The sequence below is a fragment of the Doryrhamphus excisus genome, linkage group LG17 (genome assembly GCF_037039965.1).
Source record: "Doryrhamphus excisus strain RoL-2023G ecotype Guam linkage group LG17, RoL_Dexc_Guam_v1.1, whole genome shotgun sequence".
NCBI lineage: Eukaryota > Metazoa > Chordata > Actinopteri > Syngnathiformes > Syngnathidae > Doryrhamphus > Doryrhamphus excisus.
In genome coordinates this window covers 3,187,501-3,212,094 of record NC_136373.1, presented here as the reverse complement: position 1 = coordinate 3,212,094, position 24,594 = coordinate 3,187,501, and the positions used below count along the sequence as shown (strand labels likewise).

General features: G+C 45.6%; 1 protein-coding gene across 7 annotated transcripts in view; it reads left to right on the top strand.

Annotated features, from left to right (window-relative positions):
* The window catches only part of LOC131136886 (IQ motif and SEC7 domain-containing protein 1-like), a 65,832-nt gene extending 43,069 nt beyond the window's left edge, over positions 1-22,763 (top strand). For all 7 annotated transcript variants that reach the window (XM_058084209.2, XM_078798221.1, XM_078798222.1 and 4 more), the window contains 16 exons: positions 7,541-7,691; positions 7,851-8,018; positions 8,094-8,267; positions 8,356-8,451; positions 9,590-10,191; positions 10,276-11,166; positions 12,322-12,480; positions 12,556-12,678; positions 12,755-12,921; positions 13,140-13,279; positions 13,363-13,488; positions 16,371-16,470; positions 18,018-18,179; positions 18,268-18,474; positions 18,699-18,748; positions 19,682-22,763. In XM_058084209.2, the coding sequence (XP_057940192.2) occupies positions 7,541-7,691; positions 7,851-8,018; positions 8,094-8,267; positions 8,356-8,451; positions 9,590-10,191; positions 10,276-11,166; positions 12,322-12,480; positions 12,556-12,678; positions 12,755-12,921; positions 13,140-13,279; positions 13,363-13,488; positions 16,371-16,470; positions 18,018-18,179; positions 18,268-18,474; positions 18,699-18,748; positions 19,682-20,905 (4,540 nt within the window). In that variant the 3' untranslated portion in view covers positions 20,906-22,763. The remainder of the gene's footprint in view (positions 1-7,540; positions 7,692-7,850; positions 8,019-8,093; positions 8,268-8,355; positions 8,452-9,589; positions 10,192-10,275; positions 11,167-12,321; positions 12,481-12,555; positions 12,679-12,754; positions 12,922-13,139; positions 13,280-13,362; positions 13,489-16,370; positions 16,471-18,017; positions 18,180-18,267; positions 18,475-18,698; positions 18,749-19,681) is intronic.
* Positions 22,764-24,594: the final 1,831 nt, after the last annotated feature.

The window sequence follows — 24,594 nt, the reverse complement described above, 5'->3', positions numbered from 1 at the left end:
TAATAGTGCCATCATGCCCATTTAGTCCTGCTGGTATCATCATGTCCATTTAGTCATGTTGGTGCTATGTTGCTGCCATTATGCCTTTTCAGTTAAGTTGGTACCATCTTGGCTGTTTAAACATGACGGTGCCGCCATGTTAGTACCATTATACACACATGTTTAGTCACATGTCTGGCTAGTCAAGGTGGTACCATCATGCCCGTTTAGTCATGTGGATACTATCATGTTTGTTTAGTAAAGATGGTACCCTCACCTTAAAAACACACATTTTGTTTGTGTGTTTATTGGTGCCCTCCAAACTGGAATGATGCAGCAAAATGCTCGTGTGTGTATGTGTGTGTGTGTGTGTGTGTGTGCGCGCGCACAGAGGGTTGTGGGTGGATGATGGAGGCTTGTTACGTCAGATCCCAGATACACGATGACCAGTTTTGCTGCAGCGTGGGGAGAACTCTGTGTAAGAAAAACAGTGTTTTGTGTTCTGCAGTGTTTGTGGGCTTCAAACACCCCCACCAAGCAGAATGTGCTCAGATGTGTGTGTGTGTGTGTGTGTGTGAGCGTGTGAGCGTACCAATGTGTTGCAAGAAAAATGGCTGAACAGAATGGCGACAGTCATCTTCCCCAAAACAGCAGGCATTAAAATAAAAGAACGTGTTTCGAGACAACAAGATGGCGTCCGCGTTGAGCGCGTTGAGCGCGTTGAGCGCGTTGAGCGCGTTGAGCGCCTTGTGTAGCGGCGTCCTGGACATGTGGATAATTGTAGGTCAAATTTGCTGGGTTGTCTGCCGGCTATTGACAAAAGTGGGGGAAAATATGTGTTGTTTGTATGTTACCAGTTAGCTTACTTCCTGGTTGATGGAGGATGCCATTAGGCTTGTAGGGTGGTGGTGGACGCTCCTGATGATGCCATCGGCACCGTTTGGATGGTGGGGGCTCGAAGCAGCGCAGTGTGTTGATTGGCGGACAGAGAATGATCACTTTCCGAACTGGAAGAAGAAATAATATGTCCTCCATTGTTGTTTACTATGAAATTCACGCAGACACACACAAGACGCATCAACATCTTCTAACCTTCCACGGGATTGGACCACTTAGGTGGTTAATTGCCTTCTCACATACGTAGATATTCTCCTTCCTGTCAGCCTTGTCGTCTTTGTACTCTCACCTCGAAAATATCACAGAATCGCACACATGTGGTGAGACGTGCATGTGAGTGTGTATGTGTCAGTAATTCCCAGCAGAGATTTTCATGATAGGAATATGAAAAGCTGTGAAATATTATGTCCAAGAATCTTTCTTGGACTGAAAAATGACTTGTTGTTGTTATCTTACAGTAACATACTGTAGCTATGTGAGCATCTATGCTAATATTACACTCACATTTTAACAGCGATAAACAAACATACAGCTCCAATGATTAGTTAGCAGATCATTTTAAGATGCGGAGTGAAGCCTGATTTCTTAGTGGCAGACATACAATCATCCACAATCCTTATGTGAAAGCACACAATTTCTTTGAAAACCCTTTTAGAGAGCAGTACATGGTCTCCGCCTGAAATGAGGATCCAGGACCTTATCTTTTTGAGCCTGAATATACGCAGGATGAGCGACAGGTTTTAGAAGCTGAGCCTGTAAGAAGAGAGAGTGAAAGTGAAAGTAGTAGATAGGGGGCAAGTCATTACACCGCGACTTGGTGTCGATGTGGAGCTTGTCAAACCGTTCCGACAAGATACCATCGATGGGAAGGTTTCGTGTGTATGGTGAGGAGGACGCTGCTCTAAGAGATTGGAGCACAACGAAACCAGGAACTGTTAGCGCTAACAAACCCTGCAGTGATTAAAAAAAAAATGTCCACCTACCCAATATCACTATATTGACAGTTATTATTATGTCATTGTATGGTCATATCACCTCATACTTTGGTACGTGATTAAAAAAATTAATAAATAAATAAATACAAGCAGTTGATGTTTGCTAAATACAAGGATGAAGAGTCTTGAACCAGTCATGATGTGCTATATATATCACTATATTGACACTTACTATGGTACCCATTATGGCATTGGATGCTCATATCACCTCGTACTTTGGTATGTGGTGCATTATTAAAAAAAACAAAAAAAAACCTTAAACTGTATTATGGAAAGCAGGAAGTGAACAAATATAACAGTTACTGATTGTAAAAGTACCAGATGGAGGGGTAGGATTTAAAACCATAAAACCATTACCATTACGAGATGTGAAGAAAAATTTCACAAAATTTTGAGGTACGGTGGATTTTTTTTCCTATTTTTTATTAATTTAACATTTACGCTGTCTAAGTTGAAAAATTTGTGAAAGGTATCTGTTCATTTTTTTCATGAACCAGTTGTCAAAATTTTTTTATATAATTTTTTTATTTAAAAAAAGCCTTAAACTGTATTATGGAAAGCAGGAAGTGAACAAATGTAACAGTTACTGATTGTAAAAGTACCAGATGGAGGGGTAGGATTTAATAAGCTTTGCTTCTTCCTACTCCTTTTGGACATGTGGAACTGTGAACTGATTATGTGATGCATTCAATTGTAATCCGATGCATGTTCAAATGAAATAAAACCATATATATATAAAAGAAACAGGAAAAGACACCCCAGACCAGAAGGACCAGACCGACAACCGTCCATCCAGTCCGTCATCATGATATTATTTGCGACACATATGGGGTGTCAAACTTTTGAACCACATGCTTTTCATATTTCTCAGCAATCTTGAATGCAGCATGAGGTTTTGTCGAGCATCTTCCGCTTCCTTCCTGCGTCCTCTTCTTCCTCATCCTGTCTCCTGCCGCTTTTCCTCCGCAGCCTCACTCTTAGGCCTCCGCCTCATTCATTCCCATACATGAGCGCATTTCCAGACCCCCGGCAGGTGGGGGATCTGGCTTCGGTACGGCCCCCCCAATAGACAACAGGGAGGGTGTATTTTTAGAAACAAAGCTACGAGCCAGTTCAGTCACAGACAACATGTCAGCATGGGGGGGGGGGGGGGGGGTTCTTGTTTTTCTTGTCAGCAGCCAGCGTGTAGCGCCTCGTCACGGGCGTAAAAATACAACGCTAATTAAAGGAATTGCGTCAGAGAATTGTTGAGGAGACACATTGAATGCAGACGCAGAAACGTTAATGGCAATATGTCAGAAATACACACTTGACGCATGAGGAGTGGAGATGGGGGGGGCACATTCATATATTACTCATCGACATGGGTGTGATTATTTAGAATTAGCATAACATAGAAGTTCAATTAACCTAATGTACATGAGATAAGTATCCATTGTACATAGTACTGGGCAATATGACCTCAAGTCAATGTCATTATAAATTGGGCAGTTTTACCTGAATAACCATAAATGCCCAATAAATCCCTGACCGCTGTATATCTTTGCCATCTGAAAATAATTACAGGAAATGATTTTCATGAAATTGATTTATTGATCAACTGGTACATGAAATAATGGGACGCCCTTATTCCACCTTTAAAGCCTTCACCCCAAAAATAAAGAAAAAACCTCCAAAATGCAGCAACAATGCGCCATTTACATAATGTGCTTGGGGTGTTTTCATACTCACTTTGCATTTCCTGTTCTTTGGCTCAACATCATCCTTGTGGAACCCAAAATAAATCTCCCTGGTCCACAAATATGAATGTATCTTACATCGACTGGCATACTACATCCTGGACATACATTTCTACTTGTACTATTTCTACTCCATTTCGGGAATGGTACATTTTCGGTTTTATAAGTCTTCAGCCAACCTAACGAACATGAAGCAATAATAGTGCTAAACTCAAAATAACCCCACACACCCACACAAGACTGTTCCTTCAGTCTGTTTCACACTCGGGCCCACTGCTGTGCAATAATTGTGTGCAAGATACATACCTGTATATTTACATATTTACTGCATATTTGGATGTTATGTATATACTATATATTTACAGAAAATACTGGGCTTTCATTTCATGACGCAGCGTAAGGTGACGCAGGGCGGCAGAGGATGTGTGAATGAATAAACCTTTTGGAGAGCTGCTTGAAGAGTGGTTGGGAGCTACTGGTTGGAGACCCTTGACTTAGCCTGTATGAACTGTGGTGTAGTTCTGTGGCACATCGGTAGTGGAAAAATGTGTTCATTACAGTGAAGTGCGTGTCCCATTAAATCCGACGTAAAAGGGGACATAGCATATGAAAAAAAAGAAGATCATACCAGAAGTAAAGTACGGTGGTGGTAGTGTGATGGTCTGGGGCTGCTTTACGGTGGTCAAGTGGTTAGCTCACAGAGCAAAATTAACATATTAACTCATTTAACTTTAACTCATTCATTGCCAGCCATTTTAAGAGATGCGAGCGCCATACTCGGTCGAGTGGTTAGCGCACAAACCTCACAGCTAGGAGACCTGAGTTCGATTCCACTCTCGGCCATCTCTGCGTGGAGTTTGCATGTTCTCCGCTGTTTTCTCCGGCTTCCTCCCACATTCCAAAAACATGCTAGGTTAATTAGCAACTCCAAATTGTCCATAGGTATGAATGTGAGTGTGAATGGTTGTTTGTCTATATGTGCCCTGTGATTGGCTGGCCACCAGTCCAGGGTGTACCCGGCCTTTCGCCTGAAGTCAGCTGGGATAGGCTCCAGCACCCTCCCCCCCCTTGTGAAGATAAGCGGTAGAAAATGAATGAATGAAGATAATACAGTATGTACAGTATGCTAAAGACCGGCCTGATCCTCAAATATGGCTGCTAATTTCCGTCACTTTGTTATGATTCGAGCGCCGGTGCACGAGTGTATTTTAATAATGCATCAAATCTCTGGCGAGTGTGTAGAAATAAATCTTTGAAGTCAACTTCCTTTCATCGCTACACGAGAGCTGTCATGTCCACAGACGAGCTTATTTCAGTTGCGTGAGCTCAGCTTGCTGCCTCTGACATCAGCTGACAGCCGCAAGGAGAGCAGCGGCTCAGCTCGGAGGGAGAGCGGGTCGTTCGGGGGAAGAACCTGGGATCAGGTGGATTATATAGCAGCCGGGTTGGGGTTGGGGGGGGGTTAATGCGGAGCATATAAACAGTTGCGATTTTTCGGTTTCTGGCCGAGTGACGTCACAGAAAGTTGCTCGGCTGATGAGGTCACACGAGGTCACGCTGTCACCTTCAATCACGTCACCGCTGACTCCGCCCCCGTAATGATGAGTGGCCTGTCAAAGGAGGTGGTTTCACCTCCAATTAACATTCAGACAGGAGTGTTCTGCTGTGTTGTCCCACCTCATTAGTCCGCACGGAGCTGGCAGCTGGCGAGGAAATACAGTAGATGGTTGCAACAGTAGCACTACCTCATAAGAAATCATGGAAATACATAATAGTCTGTTCCAGGGTGAAACTGTGGCCTTTATAAAAGTTTTATTAGGTTGTAAAGGCAATGTTTTGGGCATCTTTTCCAGAAATGACTTGTTTACAGTAAGCGGTTGTAGCTTCTCCTGTTGCTTTGGCATGCACTTGAACACTTTCCATGTGTTCAATAAAGGGGTGGAGCCTAAGCTACAAAGAACACATGCATGCACACGACAGAGGGGTGGGGGGGCGGTTCTGTGGACCATCTGCAGAGGGCTAACGAGGAAGAAGACGGCGGAGATGACACTTGTGGCCTCGGGGTCTGATGCCATTTGGTTGTTTGCATGAGGAAAACACACACACACAAGTACACACAGTGAAGAACACACTCTGTGGCTCACTAACACACATTTGCCAGAGTCCCCGTTGTGTTGTAATTTGGAGCACAGCGAGCCCACCGGGCACATGGTGCTCGCTAGTCCCTCTAAACAACTCCCCAGTCCCAAACTGAAAGGCTGTTTTTTTTTTCTTTAAAAGTCTTATTGTTTTACTTAAATAATGACTTGGATTGCATGAGAAAGCGTAAAGGAAAACATAACTCTTTTTGACAACTCAGTATTTAGCCAACTGCTACATTGCTACATAACAACAGTACAGCAAGTGTAACAGGCATGGCTTTCACACCAACAGCCAAGTCACAACATTTTAAAGCTACAGTAGTTGGTTACCACAGCAACAGCTATTAACTCATTCAATGGCAGCCATTTTTCAACTACTGCGTAATATGGCTATAAAAACATGGAACATACCAAAAGAGAATAGACTCATAAAAAAGTTTCTTTACCTTTTTCTGTTCCTTAGTAATCAGCAGTACAATGCAGCTAATTTTCGGGAAAATATCAGTTCCCAACTAAAATAGGGAGAAAAAGTCCAAATAACAATTGTCACATTTGGAACTGAACTGTGTATACATGCGTCCGTGTGCATAAGATGAAATTTCCCGACAACGCATAACCTTCTCAACCATTCCAGAAAGCACCCTGCCTCTCGCTCCAAGTCAGCTGGGATAGGCTCCAGCATACCCCCGCAACCCCAGTGAGGAAAAGCGGTATAGACTACTCCATGTTCTCTCATTTTCTCCTTCCTGTCATGTGATGATGTTGTGCAAACGCAGATTTTCCATATCCGGATTTCCCAGATTTTCCAGCTTTTTTATCCATCCATTAATTTTCAATGGTACTTATCGTCACTATGGTCATGGGGGGGATTTGTGGGACGTGAGACATTTCAAAACACACCTGCATTGTTTTTCATTGTGTTTTTCTTAAAAATGAGTGTTAAGATTTCATCTCTTCTCGTTTTTGGGGTTCCAGTCTCATGCATCGTCTCGTCTTGTCTCGAGTTTAGGTGTCAGATACCCGCTCGTTTCTCCCAATTATTGTTGGAGTATTCAATATCACACATGGTTAGTTTGGAAAGAGACAGCTGCTTTGCACTTTCTCACACTGTGTGTGTGTGTGTGTGTGTGTGTGTGTGTGTGTGTGTGGTGCATTAGAGGTGGTCTGAGGACTTTGGCAGGTTCTGTTAACAACATGCATCGACAAGGTCATTTTGATGAGGCTGTGTGTGTGTGAGAAGTGAAGGTCACCTGAAGTTTTTGTTTTCCTGCCAATATGAAGCAAACTCTCCTGAGCTGTGATAGGAGGAGGAGGAGGAATACAGATGGAGGAGAACAATGGCGAAGGAATATGAGGAAAAGGAGGCAACAAATCATGAATTTGGTATAGAAGTATTATCATTAGAGGAGCAATTGTGGAGATAAGGGAGCCATTATGGAGGTGGGTATGGATTTCTGGATGACCATGATAGAAGGAGAAGACACCGTGGACAGGGAATGATGGAAGAAAAAGGAGGAGAACTTGCTGTGGAGGAGAGATGATAGAGGTGAGGAAGAACCACATGAGGAGATAATGGCCAAGGTGACATTCTGTGAAAGACACACACACACACACACACTCTCTACACTCACATGTACACACTCTCTGCTGTTCAACATGACTCATGTGACTGTGTGTGTGTGTGTGTGTGTGTGTGTGGCAGCGCCCACATCATGAAAGCTTTATTAACAAGCTATTTTTTTTAATATCATTAATATTACCCTGCTAACTCTTGTGTTGCTCTTTTCAGTGTGGAAGCTGATCCACGGTGTCCGGAGGTGCTCCCTTTTTCCGACTCATCATTCGGCCACCCACCTCCCTTCCATCCCTTTGGCCCCTGTGACCCCTACATATCCACCAGCAGCACCTCCGTCGGGCCCCTTGGAGCCTCCCACACACAGGTAGTGGACCACTTAGCGACACATGTTAGCGAGAAAGATGTCCGACTGTGGGATAATGTGTTGTCGTCAGCGAGTGTAATTTTGTGGAAAGTAAATAAAGATGACTGGATGTCTTATCACCCCCCCCCCCCCCACCCCACACACACACCTACACCACAGGATAGCTCCCCTATCTCTCCCCCCACCCCGGCGAGCCTGGCCTGGGCTCAGCGTAGTCGCCACCAGCCGGCCAGCCTGGCGCTCCGCAAGCAGGAGGAGGAGGAGAGCAAACGCTGCAAGGCCCTCTCTGACAGCTATGAGCTCTCTACGGACCTCCAGGACAAGAAGGTGTGCACCACCACGAGAGCGCTATGGTATGCTGTGATGTGCTTCCTGTGCTCTGATTGGCTGCTGCTTGCTCAGGTGGAGATGTTGGAGAGGAAGTACGGCGGGCAGTTTGTGTCACGGCGGGCGGCCAGGACCATCCAGACAGCCTTCAGGCAGTACCGCATGAACAAGAACTTCCAGAGGCTGCGTAGCTCGGCCTCAGAGAACAGGATGACACGACGCATCATCTTGTCCAACATGAGGATGCAGGTACACACACACACACACACACACACACACACACACGTGTTAATGCGCACATCACCATGGTGTTCTCTTTGCTTTCTCTCTCTCCCAGTACTCTTTTGATGAGCGTCAGCCACAGGGTCAAGGGTCATCAGGTCAGCAGGGGTCAGAGGACACAGGAGACATGGATGACTCCTTCACCAAGCAGGTAAATAACAACATTAAACCAGCAACTGTTTATTTTTCTGTCATTTATGCTTGTCACTTCCAGTCCTGTGGGGGGCGCTAATGCTGCCTTCACATCAAAAAGACATTTCACATTTGGTTTGTTTCATTTGAACATGCATCAGATTACAATTGAATGCATCACATAATCAGCTCACAGTTCCACATGTCCAAAAGGAGTAGGAAGAAGCAAAGCTTATTAAATCCTACCCCTCCATCTGGTACTTTTACAATCAGTAACTGTTACATTTGTTCACTTCCTGCTTTCCATAATACAGTTTAAGGTTTTTTTTAGTTGTAAAACATGTTTGCATCTTACTTTCTTAGTTACTTTGTTATGGCTAAACATCTTCTGAAACAGGAAGTTAGCGAGTTAGCTAGGCAATAGCAGTTAGCAAGCAAGCAAGCTAACTGGGCAGCTTTTGTTGTGGATTGTTTGCATTGTTTCTTTTTTCCTAAGACCAGAACCACCCTTTTATCATTCCTTTTTTTTTTTTTTGCTCATTTTTGTTTGTCTCACCATCAGGCTCAGGCGTTCACACGCAATGTCTCCAGACATTGCAGTCAGCTATTTAAGATTGTTTATTTATTTGCTCCTGCCTTGGGCTGACTTGGTGTTCTATGTTTCCCAGCAGCGATGCAAACAAGGCAGGCACCCACGTTGAGCAAAACTGCGTGTAGAGAGGGGCGGCCCTGCTTAAAGGGAACCTATTATGCTCTCTTTTTTTTTTTACCCTTTGTATTATGAGTTGTGGACTCCTGTAGAGCAGCTACACACAATAACCCGCACAGAAAACTTTCTAGATCTTCCGAAATGTGTACCCATTTCAGTTATATTTCCTTGGTATTGTGCTTCCCGCCTGTTTTAATTTATTCCACGCATGGCTGACCTCTATTTGGCAGCTAGTGGAGGTGCTCTGTTTGAGTCCCCTGATTGTGACTACAAATGATCGATGAAATGATTCAAAGACACTCTACTTCCTGGTCTTCCTAGAAATAAAAAAAATGAACACACTTAATATTGTACATATTCAGTATATGAAAGTATAGTATAGTATATGAGATGATTTTACTTTGAATTGAAGGAAAAGATTATTGATATAAAATTGTCTTTGTGTCAGGTGAAGTCGCTGGCAGACTCGATGGACGATTCTCTTACCTGCCAGTCAGGTCGCGAGGATTCCCAGGAGGCGGGAGGAGAGGCTGAGGAGGACGAGGAGGAGGAGGAGGAAGAGGAAGAAGAAGAGGAGGAGGAAGAAGATGAGGAGGAAGACTACAGAGAGTGCACCTGGCGCGGCAGCGCCACCTCCTCCTCCCGCCGCCATGTGGTCGGCCAGGTGGGCGGCATCAGGCGGGGCCCTCCGGGCACCATGCACGAGGACAGCACGGCCACCTCCTTCAGCGACGTCACGCTCTACATGGATGAGGGGTGCCTCCCCTCCTCGCCCATCTCCCGACCCCCCTCCTCGCCGCTCTCCTGCCCTGCCTCCAGCTCTGACACAGAGTACTGGGGTGGTGGAGGAGGAGGGGGCGTGGCCGGCGGCAGGGAGGACAGCCGAGACACGGAGCGAGGAAGCAACGCTAGCCGCAGAAGCAGCACGCCTTGCACCGAGTGTCGGGGGGAGTACAGGGGGAGGGCCGCAGGAGGAGGAGGAGGAGGAGGACACCTTCCAGTGCTGACCATAGAACCACCCAGTGACAGCTCAGTGGACATGAGTGACAGGTCAGTCTGGCCAATCAGCAGTCATTCTAATTATTATATAACTCAGTGATTACTTTTTTAACCTTTGAACTTTGTCATCTTCAGGTCGGAGCGAGGATCTATTGGCCGCCTGGTATACGAGCAGGAACCGTCAGGAGCGGAGCGAGGCAGCGGAGGCGAGAGGGAGCGACGAGGAGGAGGTGGCGACGGCGAGAGCGGAGAAGAAGAGCAGGGAGGGGGCGGGGCGGGAAGCAGCGAGGCCGAGTCGCCACAGGGAACCATCAAGCACAAACCCAACGGCCGCTCGGTGGTGACGGCGCAGGGCCAGACGCGTAGCTCCGCCTCTCCCGCTGTGCACCTCCCCTCGGCCCGTACCCTGCCACCCCATGCACTGCCCCACACTATCCAGCACGCCCACCCTCACCCGTCGGCCATTCCCCACTTGCCCACCGTCCTCCACCACCAGCAGCAGTACAACCACATGATACACCACGGGCACGGCGGGGGCGTGTACCCGCCACACGTGGCACACTTCCCCCAGCACCACTACCACCACATGCACCACCACCACCTCCCCCACCACCACGCTTACCCAGAAACCCCTTCCTCCCCGCTTCCGTCGCCCGTGCCCCCGCTGACGCCGCTTTCCCCGCTCCCGGCGCCGCTGTCATCCTCCGCCAACATGGACCCCCATCAGCACCTGCACCACCCGCACCTGCACCACACCCACCACCTCCACCACCACCACCTGCTGTGCTCGGACGGTGACAACGAGAGCGTCAATTCCACCACCACCAACTCCAACGACGACACCACCGTCAACAACGGCAGCTCGGGCTCGTCATCGCGGGACAGCCTGCGTGAGCCTGTGGGGGCATCCACGCTCAGCAAGCAAACCTATCAGCGCGAGAGCCGCCACAGCTGGGACTCACCCGCCTTCAACAACGACGTGGTCCAGCGGCGCCAGTACCGCATCGGACTCAACCTGTTCAACAAGTAGGACCGCTTTTCCTTGATTTATTGACCAACTGGCTTTTGATGAAATATTATGCATGGAAAACTTTTCCGAATTCAAACACATTCAAAAATAACCCGCAACAGCAGCATCAGCTGTAATTATCTTTTGGTAAGGCAATGTGTGAAGCTAGTCGCTAGCTGGCTAGTTGCTAGCTGGCTAGTTGCTAGCTGGCTAGTTGCTAGCTGGCTAGTCGCTAGCTGGCTAGTAGCTAGCGGTGTAGCTAGGTAACATAGCTCTTTGACATAACAGTGTCATTCATTTTCTACCGCTTATTCTCACAAGGGTGCTGGAGCCTATCCCAGCTGTCTTCGGGCCACCCTGGACTGGTGGCCAGCCAATCACAGGGCACATATAGACAAACAACCATTCACACTCACATTCATACCTATGGACAATTTGGAGTGGCCAATTAACCTAGCATGTTTTTGGAATGTGGGAGGAAACCGGAGTACCCGGAGAAAACCCACGCACAAACATGCAAACTCCACACAGATATGGCCGTGGGTGGAATCGAACGCGGGTGTCCTAGCTGTGTGGCCTATGTGCTAACCACTCTACCACCATGCAGCCCTCCATTAAATATTCATTCATTCATTTTCTACCGCTTGTCCTCACGAGGGTCACGGGGGTGCTGGAGCCTATCCCAGCTGTCTTCGGGCGAGAGGCAGGGTACACCCTGGACTGGTGGCCAGCCAATCACAGGGCACATATAGACAAACAACCATTCACACTCACATTCATACCTATAGACAATTTGGAGTCGCTAATTAACCTAGCATGTTTTTGGAATGTGGGAGGAAGCCGGAGTACCTGGAGAAAACCCACGCATGCACGGGGAGAACATCCAGGACATTGGACAGAGGGTGGAATTGAACTCGGGTCTCCTAGCTGTGAGGTCTGCGCGCTAGCCACTCGACTGCCGTGCAGCCCTAAAGGGGACCTATTATGCTAATTTTTCAACTTTTTGTATTGAGTTGTATAGAGCAGCTACACACAATAACCTGCACGGAAAACTTTCTAAATCTTCCAGAATCTGCACCTATTCCAGCTGTTTTTATATCTTTAGAATGCACATAAAAGAGAAAGACAGGACCACGCTTAGAGAATTGTTTCTTTTATTTATTGTTTATCAGGAAGCCTGAGAAGGGGATCCAGTACCTGATCGAGAGGGGCTTCGTTTCGGACACCCCGGTGGGCATCGCCAGGTTCATCCTAGAGCGGAAAGGTCTGAGTCGTCAGATGATCGGTGAGTTCCTGGGCAGCCGGCAGCAATTCAACAAGGACGTTCTAGAGTGAGTACAAGAATTTTCCCATCATGCCGTGTGGTGGTGTCATGATTGGCTCATCCGTGCTTCTTGTGCGTTCAGCTGCGTTCTGGATGAGATGGACTTCTCTGGCATGGACCTGGATGATGCCCTGAGGAAGTTCCAGGCTCAGATCAAAGTGCAGGGAGAAGCTCAGCGGGTGGAGCGGTTGGTGGAGGCTTTCAGGTACTGACTGAGTTTGAATCCCAGCCAGAGCGCCGCGCCGCATGTCACCTGACTGTGTCTCCCTCTCGCCCTGCAGTCAGCGCTACTGCGTGTGTAACCCGGTGCTGATCCGGCAGTTTCAGAATCCTGACACCATCTTCATCCTGGCCTTTGCCATCATCCTCCTCAACACGGACATGTACAGCCCCAACGTGAAGCCCGAGAGGAAGATGAAGCTTGATGACTTCATCAAGAACCTGCGAGGTCAGTCGCTCTTCGTGTTGTTGCAAGATCTTCTAGCAGGTTCCTGCATTATGACTCCAAATACACAAGAGTACAGGCCTCACATTTATGACAAGGGACAATACTCTAGAAAGTACTTGGATATACTTGGACGGTATACAGCTAGTACGGCAGGAGTAGCAACATCTTAGCTACAGTCAAGTTTGATGCCGATAGCGACCACAAATTTTTTTTATTAGGTGTGGACAACGGTCAGGACATTCCAAGAGACCTCCTTGTGGCTATCTATGGAAGAATCCAAAAGTGGGAGCTGAGGACCAACGACGACCACGTCTCTCAGGTGCAGGCGGTGGAAAGGATGGTCGTCGGCAAGAAGCCTGTAAGCTCAATCTCATCTTCTCTGGTAGCCTCCATCCCAATTGTAACCCAGTTTTTGTGTATGTGTGTGTTTGTGTATGGTAGGTTCTATCGCTGCCTCATCGTCGGCTGGTGTGCTGCTGTCAATTATTCGAGGTTCCCGATCCAAACCGAGCACAGAGGAGCGGCGTCCACCAAAGAGAAGTCTTCCTGTTCAACGATCTGCTGATGGTAAAGCACACACACAAACATTGGTGCACCTTAGTAACGTCTTAATGGAAATTCCCTTTTACGCCTCTTCTGGCTTCACCTCACAGGACAGCAGCAATCCAACTACTAGCTTAGCAACTCCAGTCACTAAACATCACCTAACTTAAAGAGCAACTGCTATTTTTGGGTAATTTTTCATTCACAATCCAAACATGAACACATGTTTCTTTCCCTTTTCTGTGCAGGATAACACGAGAAAACGAGTTAATTTCATCTAGCTTACAGTACTGTCATTGGGATATTTCCACTATGACGCCTACTAAAAATAAACCTCTACCATTGCATCATTTGATATACACGCTGTGATCATGCATTAACACGTACACTGATGATAACATGTAATAGTTGCAGAATCTTGCCTTATTTTGATGATTTGAAAACACCGCCTACAGCCAGATTTTAACACATCAACTATATATTAATCGTTGTTTTTAGTTGTTGTTAATTATTAGTTGTCTAATGGCTCACTTTCTCTGTTTCTACAAAGTCTGTGCTACGTGTTGGCTCATTTGCATACAATGTTTTGGTGACGTGTGTGCATTATGCGCCCACTGCGCAGGGTGCGCTTCGCCTGCGCCAAGAATAGACCAAGTCAGAGCTGGTGAACTTTTGTCGCAAAATTGTCATTGACAGTCCAGTCTACCAAATGACCAAATTGGCTGTGTACAGTGGTGCGCTGGACCAAATTACCACTGCGCCATTACCGCTGCGCCACAAAATTAGAGCCACGTGTCTCCAAGGAGAATAGAATGTTTAGGCAGCAAACTAAATGAACCTTACAGTGACAATCCTATCTATGCTCGCTGTCGTTGTTTGTGTCTATTCTGGGCACAGGCGAAGCGCACCCTGCGCAGTGGTAAATTGGCTGACAGGCGCACAATACAATGGTGTGTTAAAATCTGGCTGTAGGCGGTGTTTTCAAATCATCAAAATATGGCAAGATACTGCAACTATTACATGTAATCATCAGTGTGCAAATCAACATACTTTTTACAATATGAACTCAAGACTTGCGCTTCGCCTGCGCCCAGCATAGACCAGGTCGTAGCTGGCGAACTTTAGTCACAAAATTGTCATTGAATATGTGGACAACTGCGCGCAATCCAGTCTACCAAATGACCAAATTGGCTGCGTACAGCGGTGCGCTGGACCAAATTACCGCTGCGCCATTACCGCTTCGCCACAACATTAGAGCCACATGTCTCCAAGGAGAATAGCATGTTTAGGCAGCAAACTAAATGAACCTTACAGTGACAATCCTATCTATGCTCGCTGTTGTTGTTTGTGTCTATTCTGGGCGCAGGCGAAGCGCACCCTGCGCAGTGGTAAATTGGCTGACAGGCGCACAATACAATGGTATGTTAAAATCTGGCTGTAGGCGGTGTTTTCAAATCATCAAAATATGGCAAGATACTGCAACTATTACATGTAATCATCAGTGTGCAAATCAACATACTTTTTACAATATGAACTCGAGACTTGCGCTTCGCCTGCGCCCAGCATAGACCAGGTCGTAGCTGGCGAACTTTAGTCACAAAATTGTCATTGAATATGTGGACAACTGCGCGCAATCCAGTCTACCAAATGACCAAATTGGCTGCGTACAGCGGTGCGCTGGACCAAATTACCGCTGCGCCATTACCGCTTCGCCACAACATTAGAGCCACATGTCTCCAAGGAGAATAGCATGTTTAGGTAGCAAACTAAATGGACCTTAGAGACAATCCTATCTATGCTTGCTATCATTGTTTGTGTATCTGTGCGCATTTCTGCTGTTATAAGAAGATCTTACAGGAATAATGAGCGTTATCTTTCTCTCACACATTTTCTCATCTGTGTGCGTAAGTGTTGCAAAACTATTTTTGTAATTCTTCACTTGCAGCAATCCTCGCAGAGCCTGAGGATGTTCTCCCACGGGAGACAAAAGAGCACCCGTTTATCCCGTAATGCCTCGCTCCCGTTTGGTACTGCGGTGCTCCAGAAGTGTCATTAAGACGCGAGATCTGACTACCTGCGACAGGCAATGCTAAGAAACTACTGAGCGAGTTTCGTAGCGACTTCTCGAGTCTTAGCTTCGACAACATGGGAATCGAATTGCAGTTTGAGTTTGTGTCGGAAAGGATTAACACCGGTAACAGAAAAGTTGAGAAAGAAATATGCTTGCAGTCGGGAAGGTTTAGCATTTTTAAACTCACCCCTAACACATGAGGGGGCAGCAATTAGCCACACTTCACTCATATTCTTTATTGCTTGAATTTATTACTTAATTTGCATCCCGGCATTTATCCGGTCTGAAAGAAAGAGACAAAAACAACAAGAGGAGAGGGGAGGGGGGAAAAAGAGGCTATAAGCTCCTACAGGAGAGTACAGTGGCAAAAACCTTGGCAACATAGGCGCAAATAAACGTACTTTTTACAATATGAACGCGAGACTTGCACCATGGGGGGGGGGGGGGGTGGAAAAGGAAGTTGAGGTATTCCCATCATCAGCAGGCAGTCAGTCACTGCAAATGATAAAATGATCGGCGCAAGATACGGTCCATGTCTCACCAACAACAAAGGGGTATAACAGTGAAGGCATTGGATGAGGGATATGTGTGTGTGTGTGTGTGTGTCCTTGGATGCATGTGTGTGTAATACTGAAAAGTTTATCCCGACGGGTGCCCAATCTTGGAGCCTCGGTTCTCAGTGTGGCATTGCGATAACACAGCAGTTGCCATGGAGCCCATGATGGAGGCCGAGACTGAAAATAATTTCATCTAAACACACTTTTCACTGTGTTGACTCACTGTTGCCTCCAGAGGATAAAACTGGTATTGCATGACGCTTTAATGTCTTCCTCAGGTGACCAAGATCTTCCAGAAAAAGAAGGCCTCTGTGACGTACAGTTTCCGACAATCATTCCCTCTCGTCGACATGCAGGTCCACACCTTCCAGAGCACTTGTAAGAACCTTCCGGAAATCCATACACGATGATTGTGTTGCACTGTATCATACCGTGAGCACTTTCTAACATTTTGCTTAACCTATTTAGTTCCACGCAAGGGTTAAAATAGATGCCAAGTAAATAAGAAGGATGTAGGCATTCCATAGGGACTACTTTTCACACTCGGTGCTGGTTGTCATTATCGGTTTGTTGTTGTTTGTTGTTGTCGGCGCTTCTCGTCCACCAAGTGGGAGCTAAATGGGACGTGGCTGATTACAGTGACGGCTGTGACCAGGACAGACTGTCCCGTGTGATTCATATTGTGTGTGTGTGTGTGTTGGCGTTGTCTTGTGGGCGCATTAACCTCGACAGTGATGATAATAATAATATTTTCTATTTAGGAAGATGGCTTACCTTTAGACCAGGGGTCCCCAGTTACCTTTGTCCGAGTGACTGAATTGGGGTGGGGAGGGCTGATGAGCGCTTCATATTTGGTAAATGCGTATTTTGTAGTCCATCTATTATCAATCATCATCCAAGGTCAGGTACCCAGGGAAACAAACTAAGCAGGGGAGCCCATACTTCCCTTTGTCCAGCTACTTTATCCAGGTCCTCCCAGTGGATCCTGAGGCTTTCCCAGGGAAGACAACCTGTGAATGCTAATAATAGATAATAATAGACATACCCATTAAAAAGCCTTTAAAGTGCCTACTTTTGATACTCTCAGTGTGCCTCTCAATTTTTCCAATATACAATATTTTACTAACAAAGCATCTTGTCAAAGTATCTTCCTGCTGGAAAATGTTGAATAATTTGAAGATTCAAAGCTGCAACACTCTTTCCCCCCTGCAGAGTGCCATCAAAACATTTTCTAATTATGTCATCTGTCATAACCTTCCATGAATAACATGGAGAGGATAACAAAGACTAAGTTTCTGTCTAAATGTATACATGAAAAACAAAATCTATTCTCATTCACAGGCTTTCAAGTGATACTTTTTTGATACTCTCAGTATGCCTATCAATTTTTCCAATATACAATATTTTACTAACAAAGCATCTTGTCACAGTATCTTCCTGCTGGAAAATGTTGAGTGAATTGAAGATTCAAGATTCAAAGCTGCAACACTCTTTCCCCCCTGCAGAGTGCCATCAAAACATTTTCTAATTAAGTCCATAACCTTCCATGAATAACATGGAGGGGATACCAAAGACTAGGTTTGTGTCAAAATGTATACATGAAAAAAAATTGCATGCCAAAGCAGCAGGTGGCGCCACAATACCCGACTGCAAGGTTATTAACTTTTTAGTCACATTTTAATCATTTAATCTTGTCATACAGTTCAAGTGAAAAAAGTGAATGAGTGTTTAATCAATGTTAACTTTGCTAACAAGCGAAGATGCTTATGGTGATACTGGCGTCCATGTAACTTCCTGTCGATATTCTTCTTCGCAAAAGTGGGTGTAACAATAGAGCACAATGGTTAAAGTAGCAGCAAGGCGTCATTGCGTATTTTTCTCCGTGTTTTAAGTATGGCGTGTAATTGACATGTTGTGTCATCCAGACTATCCCCACGGCATCAGGCTGACGTCAGCCAATCCCGGAGGAGAGAGGAAGGTTCTGATCGTGTTCACGGCGCCGAGCCAGCAGGACCGAGCTCGCTTCACCTCTGACCTCCGAGAAAGCATCGCGGAGGTGCAAGACATGGAGAAGTACCGCGTGGAGTGTAAGTGTGTGACCCCCGGGGTCGTCGTGTAGCTACGTCTCCGCTCACTGCTGCCATCTTTACGCTTGCTTCCCTTCAAAACACGCAGCCGAGTTGGAAAAGCAGAAAGGTGTGATGCGTCCCTCCGTACTGATGGGGGGAGGAACCGGAGGCGGAGGCATTCTGGTAGGCGGAGCCGGTGCTGAGGTGGTGAATGGTACCCTGGGTAGGTCCAGCTTGGATGACACGTACGCATCAGTGGACGGACTCAAACGCACGGCGCTCAGCTCCTCGCTCAGAGATCTCTCAGAGACCGGTGAGCAGGCCCCACCCCTTTTTTAATAATTTAATAAATATTTGTTTTTGAATGTGAATGATGAGCTAAAGTTTTCCTTTAAAAGTAAACATTATTTCTCCTGGTTTGTTTATATAAGTGGTGATGATGCACTTTCTCCCTCTAATGGACATCAGTGGGAATTACATGCCACTCCGTATACAGTAGAGAGCGCTTTTAACGTCGCTATTTGAATTGTCTCACAGGAAAGCGAGGTCGTCGGAACAGCGTGGGCTCATTGGACAGTACCATCGAAGTAAGTTTGTGTCACTCTTCACGCTCTGTGATGTCATCTCCCTCGATGGCAGCAGCTCAGTCGTCCCTCGTTCACGTACACGGTGAAATTGGCAAGTTAAAAATCGTGTAGCGTTGGTCACACGGCCTCCACTTTATTAGGTTTTCTTTAGCTGGCCTCTTTAGCTGGGTTTGTATCAAACGTTACTTTAGTAAACTTGTCTTGTAACGTGTATGCACGCTTGAGTGACGTCTGTCACTTCTCCATCAGGGGTGGCATGAGCGCTATTTTCCTTGAAATCTATTTTTGTCTTTTCATTTTTTTGTATTTTTGTCACCAACTTCACAATGATCATTGAAAAATCATGAAATAATAATAATAATATTATATATTAATAATAACATGACTAGTCTGCCCTGTGATTGGCTGGCCACCAGTCCAGGGTGTACCCCGCCTCTCACCCAAAGACAGCTGGGATAGGCTCCAGCACCCCCGCGACCCTCGTGAGGAAAAAGCGGTAGAAAATGAATGAATGAATGAACATTACTAGTCATAATTGTATGTTAATAATAACATTAATATTAATAATTTTAACAATTTTAACAATATTAACAATTACATTGTTATAATAATATATAATAACTTATAACAATATATAATATATATATAATAATAATATAATAAAATATTATTATATTATTATTAATTATTACTATTGATATATTAATAATATAATAATGTTAATAATAAAGACAAACCATGAAGTAATTTTTATTATTCATAATAATAATAATAACAATAACAATATTCATAATTATTATATTGTTATAATATGTTATATTGTTAATATATAATAATTGATAATAATATATAAATATAATATAATATATTATTAATAATAATTAATATTATTCTACTGTTCTCTACTCTACTCTCTACTGCTCATCCCTTCAGGGTTCCATCATTAGCAGTCCACGGCCACACCAGCAGTACCACCCCGGGGGCGGTCTGGCCTACAGCCCCATGATGGCGCCCCCGTCCCCAGCAGCCTACCGGCCGCACCGCCCTACTCAGAGCCCCGGTACGGGGGTAGGCGGTGGGCCGGGGCTCTGTCACAATCAGGGAGGTCCGAGCATCTCCCCGCTCGTGAGCGGGGGCGTGGCTGGGGGCGGAGGAGGGATGGCAATGGGGGTCGGGCCGACTGGCGGCAGCCGACTGGGGAACTTTTTCGGCAGCCGAAGAGGGAAAGTTCCTGGTCCCCTGACGATGACCTCGCCGACGCCGCAGTGTCCCCCGAGTCCCCTGATGATATCCTCCCCACCTCACTACCCCGCTCCCGAGCCGCCCATCGCCCACCCTTCCTCCCCTTCCCCATGCCCCTCCCCATCAGCCAACCTCGGCCAGTCGGACCCGGGAGGCATTGGAGGGGGAGGAGGCCTGGGCGGGGCGCCATCGAAGCTTCAAGCTTTGCACGCCCAGTATTGCCACGGCAACAATGGAGGAGGCGCGGTCAGTGGGCAACAGTCGCAACAGACTCCTCCCCCACCTTACCACCATCATCACCGGTACCACATGCAGAGCGTCCCACAGCACCACCCACTCATGCACCGGGTGTCTGTTCCACGGCGCCAGCAGGGACCGCCCGGCTGCGCTGCGTCTCATATCCAGCAGCATCAGCGGGTCCAGCACGGCGCCGCCCAGCACCAGCGCTACAACGTGGTCTCTGGTTTCACCACGCCCCCTCCGCTGTCCCCGCACTCTCCCCTTACGCCAACTACCCCGCACGGACTTTACCACTCGCATCCCGCCGCGGGGAGGCCGGGTGGCGGCGCCAAGCTGCCGCTCACCATCTCGCACTCGCAGCCCCACCCCCATGCTCACTCTCACAATCACGCCGTCCACTCCCCCCTAAGCCCCTCCCCCGCCACCTCCCCCTCCACTCACTTCATCTTCTCCACGCCACCGCCTCAGACCCCATCAGCGCGCCTCGTCACCCAGATGCCGTCGCAGCCCTACGCCCCCCAGTACCCGCCGCTCTCCTCCATCCCGCCCCCTCCCCCTCACTCTCCGTTGCCGCCCCCGTCCGCCGCGCCGCTCTCCCCGCACCCAGGAGCAGCAGGCGGGCAAGGACCAGGGTCCAAGTCGAAACCGGTCAGTCGGATCAGCACGGTCGTGTGAGGAGCCAGAGAGCGAGGGCGGCAGGCTACGTCGTCGCCAACCACCGGGGGATGGCGCTCAGAGGGAGAAGGAAGAGGAGAGCGCGAGGGGAAGTGCAAGCGTATCAAAATGGCCGCCTGGTGAGACGGCGAGCGCTGAGAGCAGGGAAGAGAAAATTACTTAGCCTGTGTTACTTTCACATTCACTTCCCTCGTGGTTAAAAAACCGCTTTGCCAACGGCGCCGCCATCTTTTGGTCGTGGGAGCCTGGCGCTCTTGATCGAGTCCCCGTGGAAGTGACGTGTTTCTGTCAAATTAGTGACATTTTATCAAAGGCGAGGGTTAGCCCACAGTGCTAACACGAGGTGTGTGTTTGATTGACAGCCATGCATGACTTGTGCAATAGCTTAAAGTGTCCACGCTTATGCAGAGGTGAGGGGACAGCGTGTGGACCTTTTGTGACCCTAAATCCGTCACTCAAGTTCTGTCGTAACGTTGAAAAGCCATCAAACTAAAAGTCTTTTTTTTTTTTTTATTTTTTTTTTTACTTCTGTGCTTTGTGCAGTTGTTGTCGTGGCTCACAGGGTTTATAGATTGGAACTTTAATTCTTCTTACAGGGGATTTATTCCATCACTTATATATATAGAAATATATATACATATATACAGTGTATGATATCTGTGAACGCCCACCCCCCTTTAAAGTATCCTAAACAAATATCAAAGTATAACGTGACTGTAAGATACGATGATGTGTCTGAACTATGTTATCATTCTCTATTTTTTACGTGACTCTCTTGTGTTGCCAGGGAAGATTAATGTGCAACATGGTGCCAAACAGGGTGCATTCTGGGAAACAGAGTTTTTTTTTAATTAGTAAGCAATTAATTGGTTGCACATAAACAAGGTGACACAACCGCAAATGATAATAATAATGCTATGTTGGAGCTACGACAGAATAGGATACAAGATGTGTGCCGCTAATTTTTCCCGATGGAAGAAAGGGCATGCGGTAGTTTCTCGGTGAAAAGGGCAGGGTATGCACTAGGGGGCAGGGCAGGGTTGCATGTACTGATTTGAATGCAGTATCTGAAAACATCAAAAACAATCATGCTATTTTTTTTTTTTTTTTTACAGAATGTTAGCAAACTGATTGAGGTAATAGCTAATGCTAATGCTAATAATTAATGCTAATGAGGAACAAGGTGCCTTCTGACAGGAGGATGGTAAAATATGAATCACATTCCGTTATACTTGCATTGAAATGCTGGGGTTTGTTTATTGAGTGTATCGTTTTTATTGATTTATTCCATTATTTTTGGGCAAAAAAACAAAAACAACAACAAAAAACAACATGAAAGCCGGACCTAATCCATTGTTAAGGACTATTTTTTTTCTGCACTGTAGGCGTACCTTTATTTACCATTCCGATGCTGGAAGCATGATGGAAAATGAGGCTGTGAATGCAAATACGACCATTCGTGTTGTGTACATATGACGTGTACAGTGTGTTCTGTTTTTTTTTCTATGTGGCCAACTGCATTGACGAAGGTTTGCTTGTTGATTTTCAATGCTGGTAGGTGCAGATATGGTTCTATGACAAGTGGCGGTGATGGCGTTCCTCTGGGCGCCATCTTCGGTCCCCCTGCTGTTTGCAATCAGGAGACTTTTTGGAGCAAATTATTGATAATTATCACGACTGTGGCGATAAAAACATGACATGATGTATTTTTAACTTTGTTTACTACTTTTCTTGTGTTCTTACCATTGTGCTGTTCTGTTTCTTCACTTTTCTCTGCCTCGCATGTAACGTAACATGTCCCCGCTGACTGGATTATTTTCAAGTGTCGACACTGAACATGAGTCACGTAACGTTTTTTTTCGGAAAAACAAGTTATTTTTGCACGATTACGTTTAGAAACTAGCAATCACCTGTGCTTTACACTGAGATTTAAAACGACGAGGCCGACTCTGGCGCAGGGATACAGTGGAACCTCTAAAGTCAAACGCATCGATAGAATTCCGACAGCCCAAAATAATCAGGAAAATTGTAATTATAAGTCATATAAACAAGCATTATGCTTTTTGTTTCACTTTGTGCTACTTCTCACCCATGAAAGATGACCATAAACAAGCGTTATTAAGGAGCCATCTGTCTTACATTCAATGCAGTAACATGAATTTAAAGGGACAGTTCACATTTTTTGACATACAACTGTACATGTCAAAAAATATGAACTATCCCTTTAACATTTTCTTGCTATTAAGATTGCTTCACTTCTTTTTACACTTGTGCAACACTTAAGAATTAAGCGATATTAAAAGGAGTCAGCTGTCTTACATTCAGTGCAGTAACATGAACTTAAAGGGACAGTTCCCATTTTTTGACATACAACTTCATGTCAAAAAATATGAACTATCTCTTTAACATTTTCTTGTTATTAAGATTGCTTTGCTTCTTTTTACACTTGTGCAACACTTAAGAATTAAGCAATATTAAAGAGTCATCTGTCTTACATTCAATGCAGTAACATGAATTTAAAGGGACAGTTCACATTTTTTGACATACAACTGTACATGTACAAAAATATGAACTATCCCTTTAACATTTTCTTGTTATTAAGATTGCTTCACTTCTTTTTACACTTGTGCAACACTTAAGAATTAAGCAATATTAAGGAGTCATCTGTCTTACATTCAATGCAGTAACATGAATTTAAAGGGACAGTTCACATTTTTTGACATACAACTGTACATGTCAAAAAATATGAACTATCCCTTTAACATTTTCTTGCTATTAAGATTGCTTCACTTCTTTTTACACTTCTGCAACACTTAAGAATTAAGAGTTAAGAGTCATCTGTCTCACATTCAATGCAGTAACATGAATTTAAAGGGACAGTTCCCATTTTTTGACATACAACTGTACATGTCAAAAAATATGAACTATCCCTTTAACATTTTCTTGCTATTAAGATTGCTTCACTTCTTTTTACACTTGTGCAACACTTAAGTATATTAAAACGTGATTTCAAAGACTTCATCGAATTGATCATTTATTGTTTCCAAATCAGAAGTTGAACAGCGTTCCACCTTAGAGGTTCCACGGTGTATCTAAACAACATGCATACTTACAATAATTCCACTAGAGTAGCCTTGGAACGTCAAGCATGGCCGCCGGTGTTGAATCAGTGTCATTGTATTCCGACGCCATCTTGTCAGGCATTTCCACTTTCGACTCGAGCAAATGTGACTTTGCTAACTTCCGTGCTTCATGGTGCATTGACTGAGTGCCACATTCAGTGTGCTTTAACGAGGGCAATCAACTTTCTTGTGCTAGTATCGAGGCAATCGAGTGTTTTTTTCCACATGAAAACATGTGGAAACACAGCAGGCATGACGCTGCGGCCCGGGCCTTCTCTCCACGATGGCTGTGCATGTGTTATTTATTACAGTATCTGCACTGAATGGAACTTTGTATTATAAACCAGAATGTACAGAACCATGCGGAATTGAACAAGAGAGCAACTTTTGGCGGTGGGAACCAGTAACGACATTTTTCATTTTGGAAGAAATCATTCTGACTGCTGCTCACAAAAAAATTGTTTTTTTTTTTCTTTTTGAAAACGAAAAGCAGGTTGGATGAAATCAGATGGCAAATGTTGTATTCGGTTCTTGTGCTGAGCTAGTGTGTGTACAATTGTACCAGCA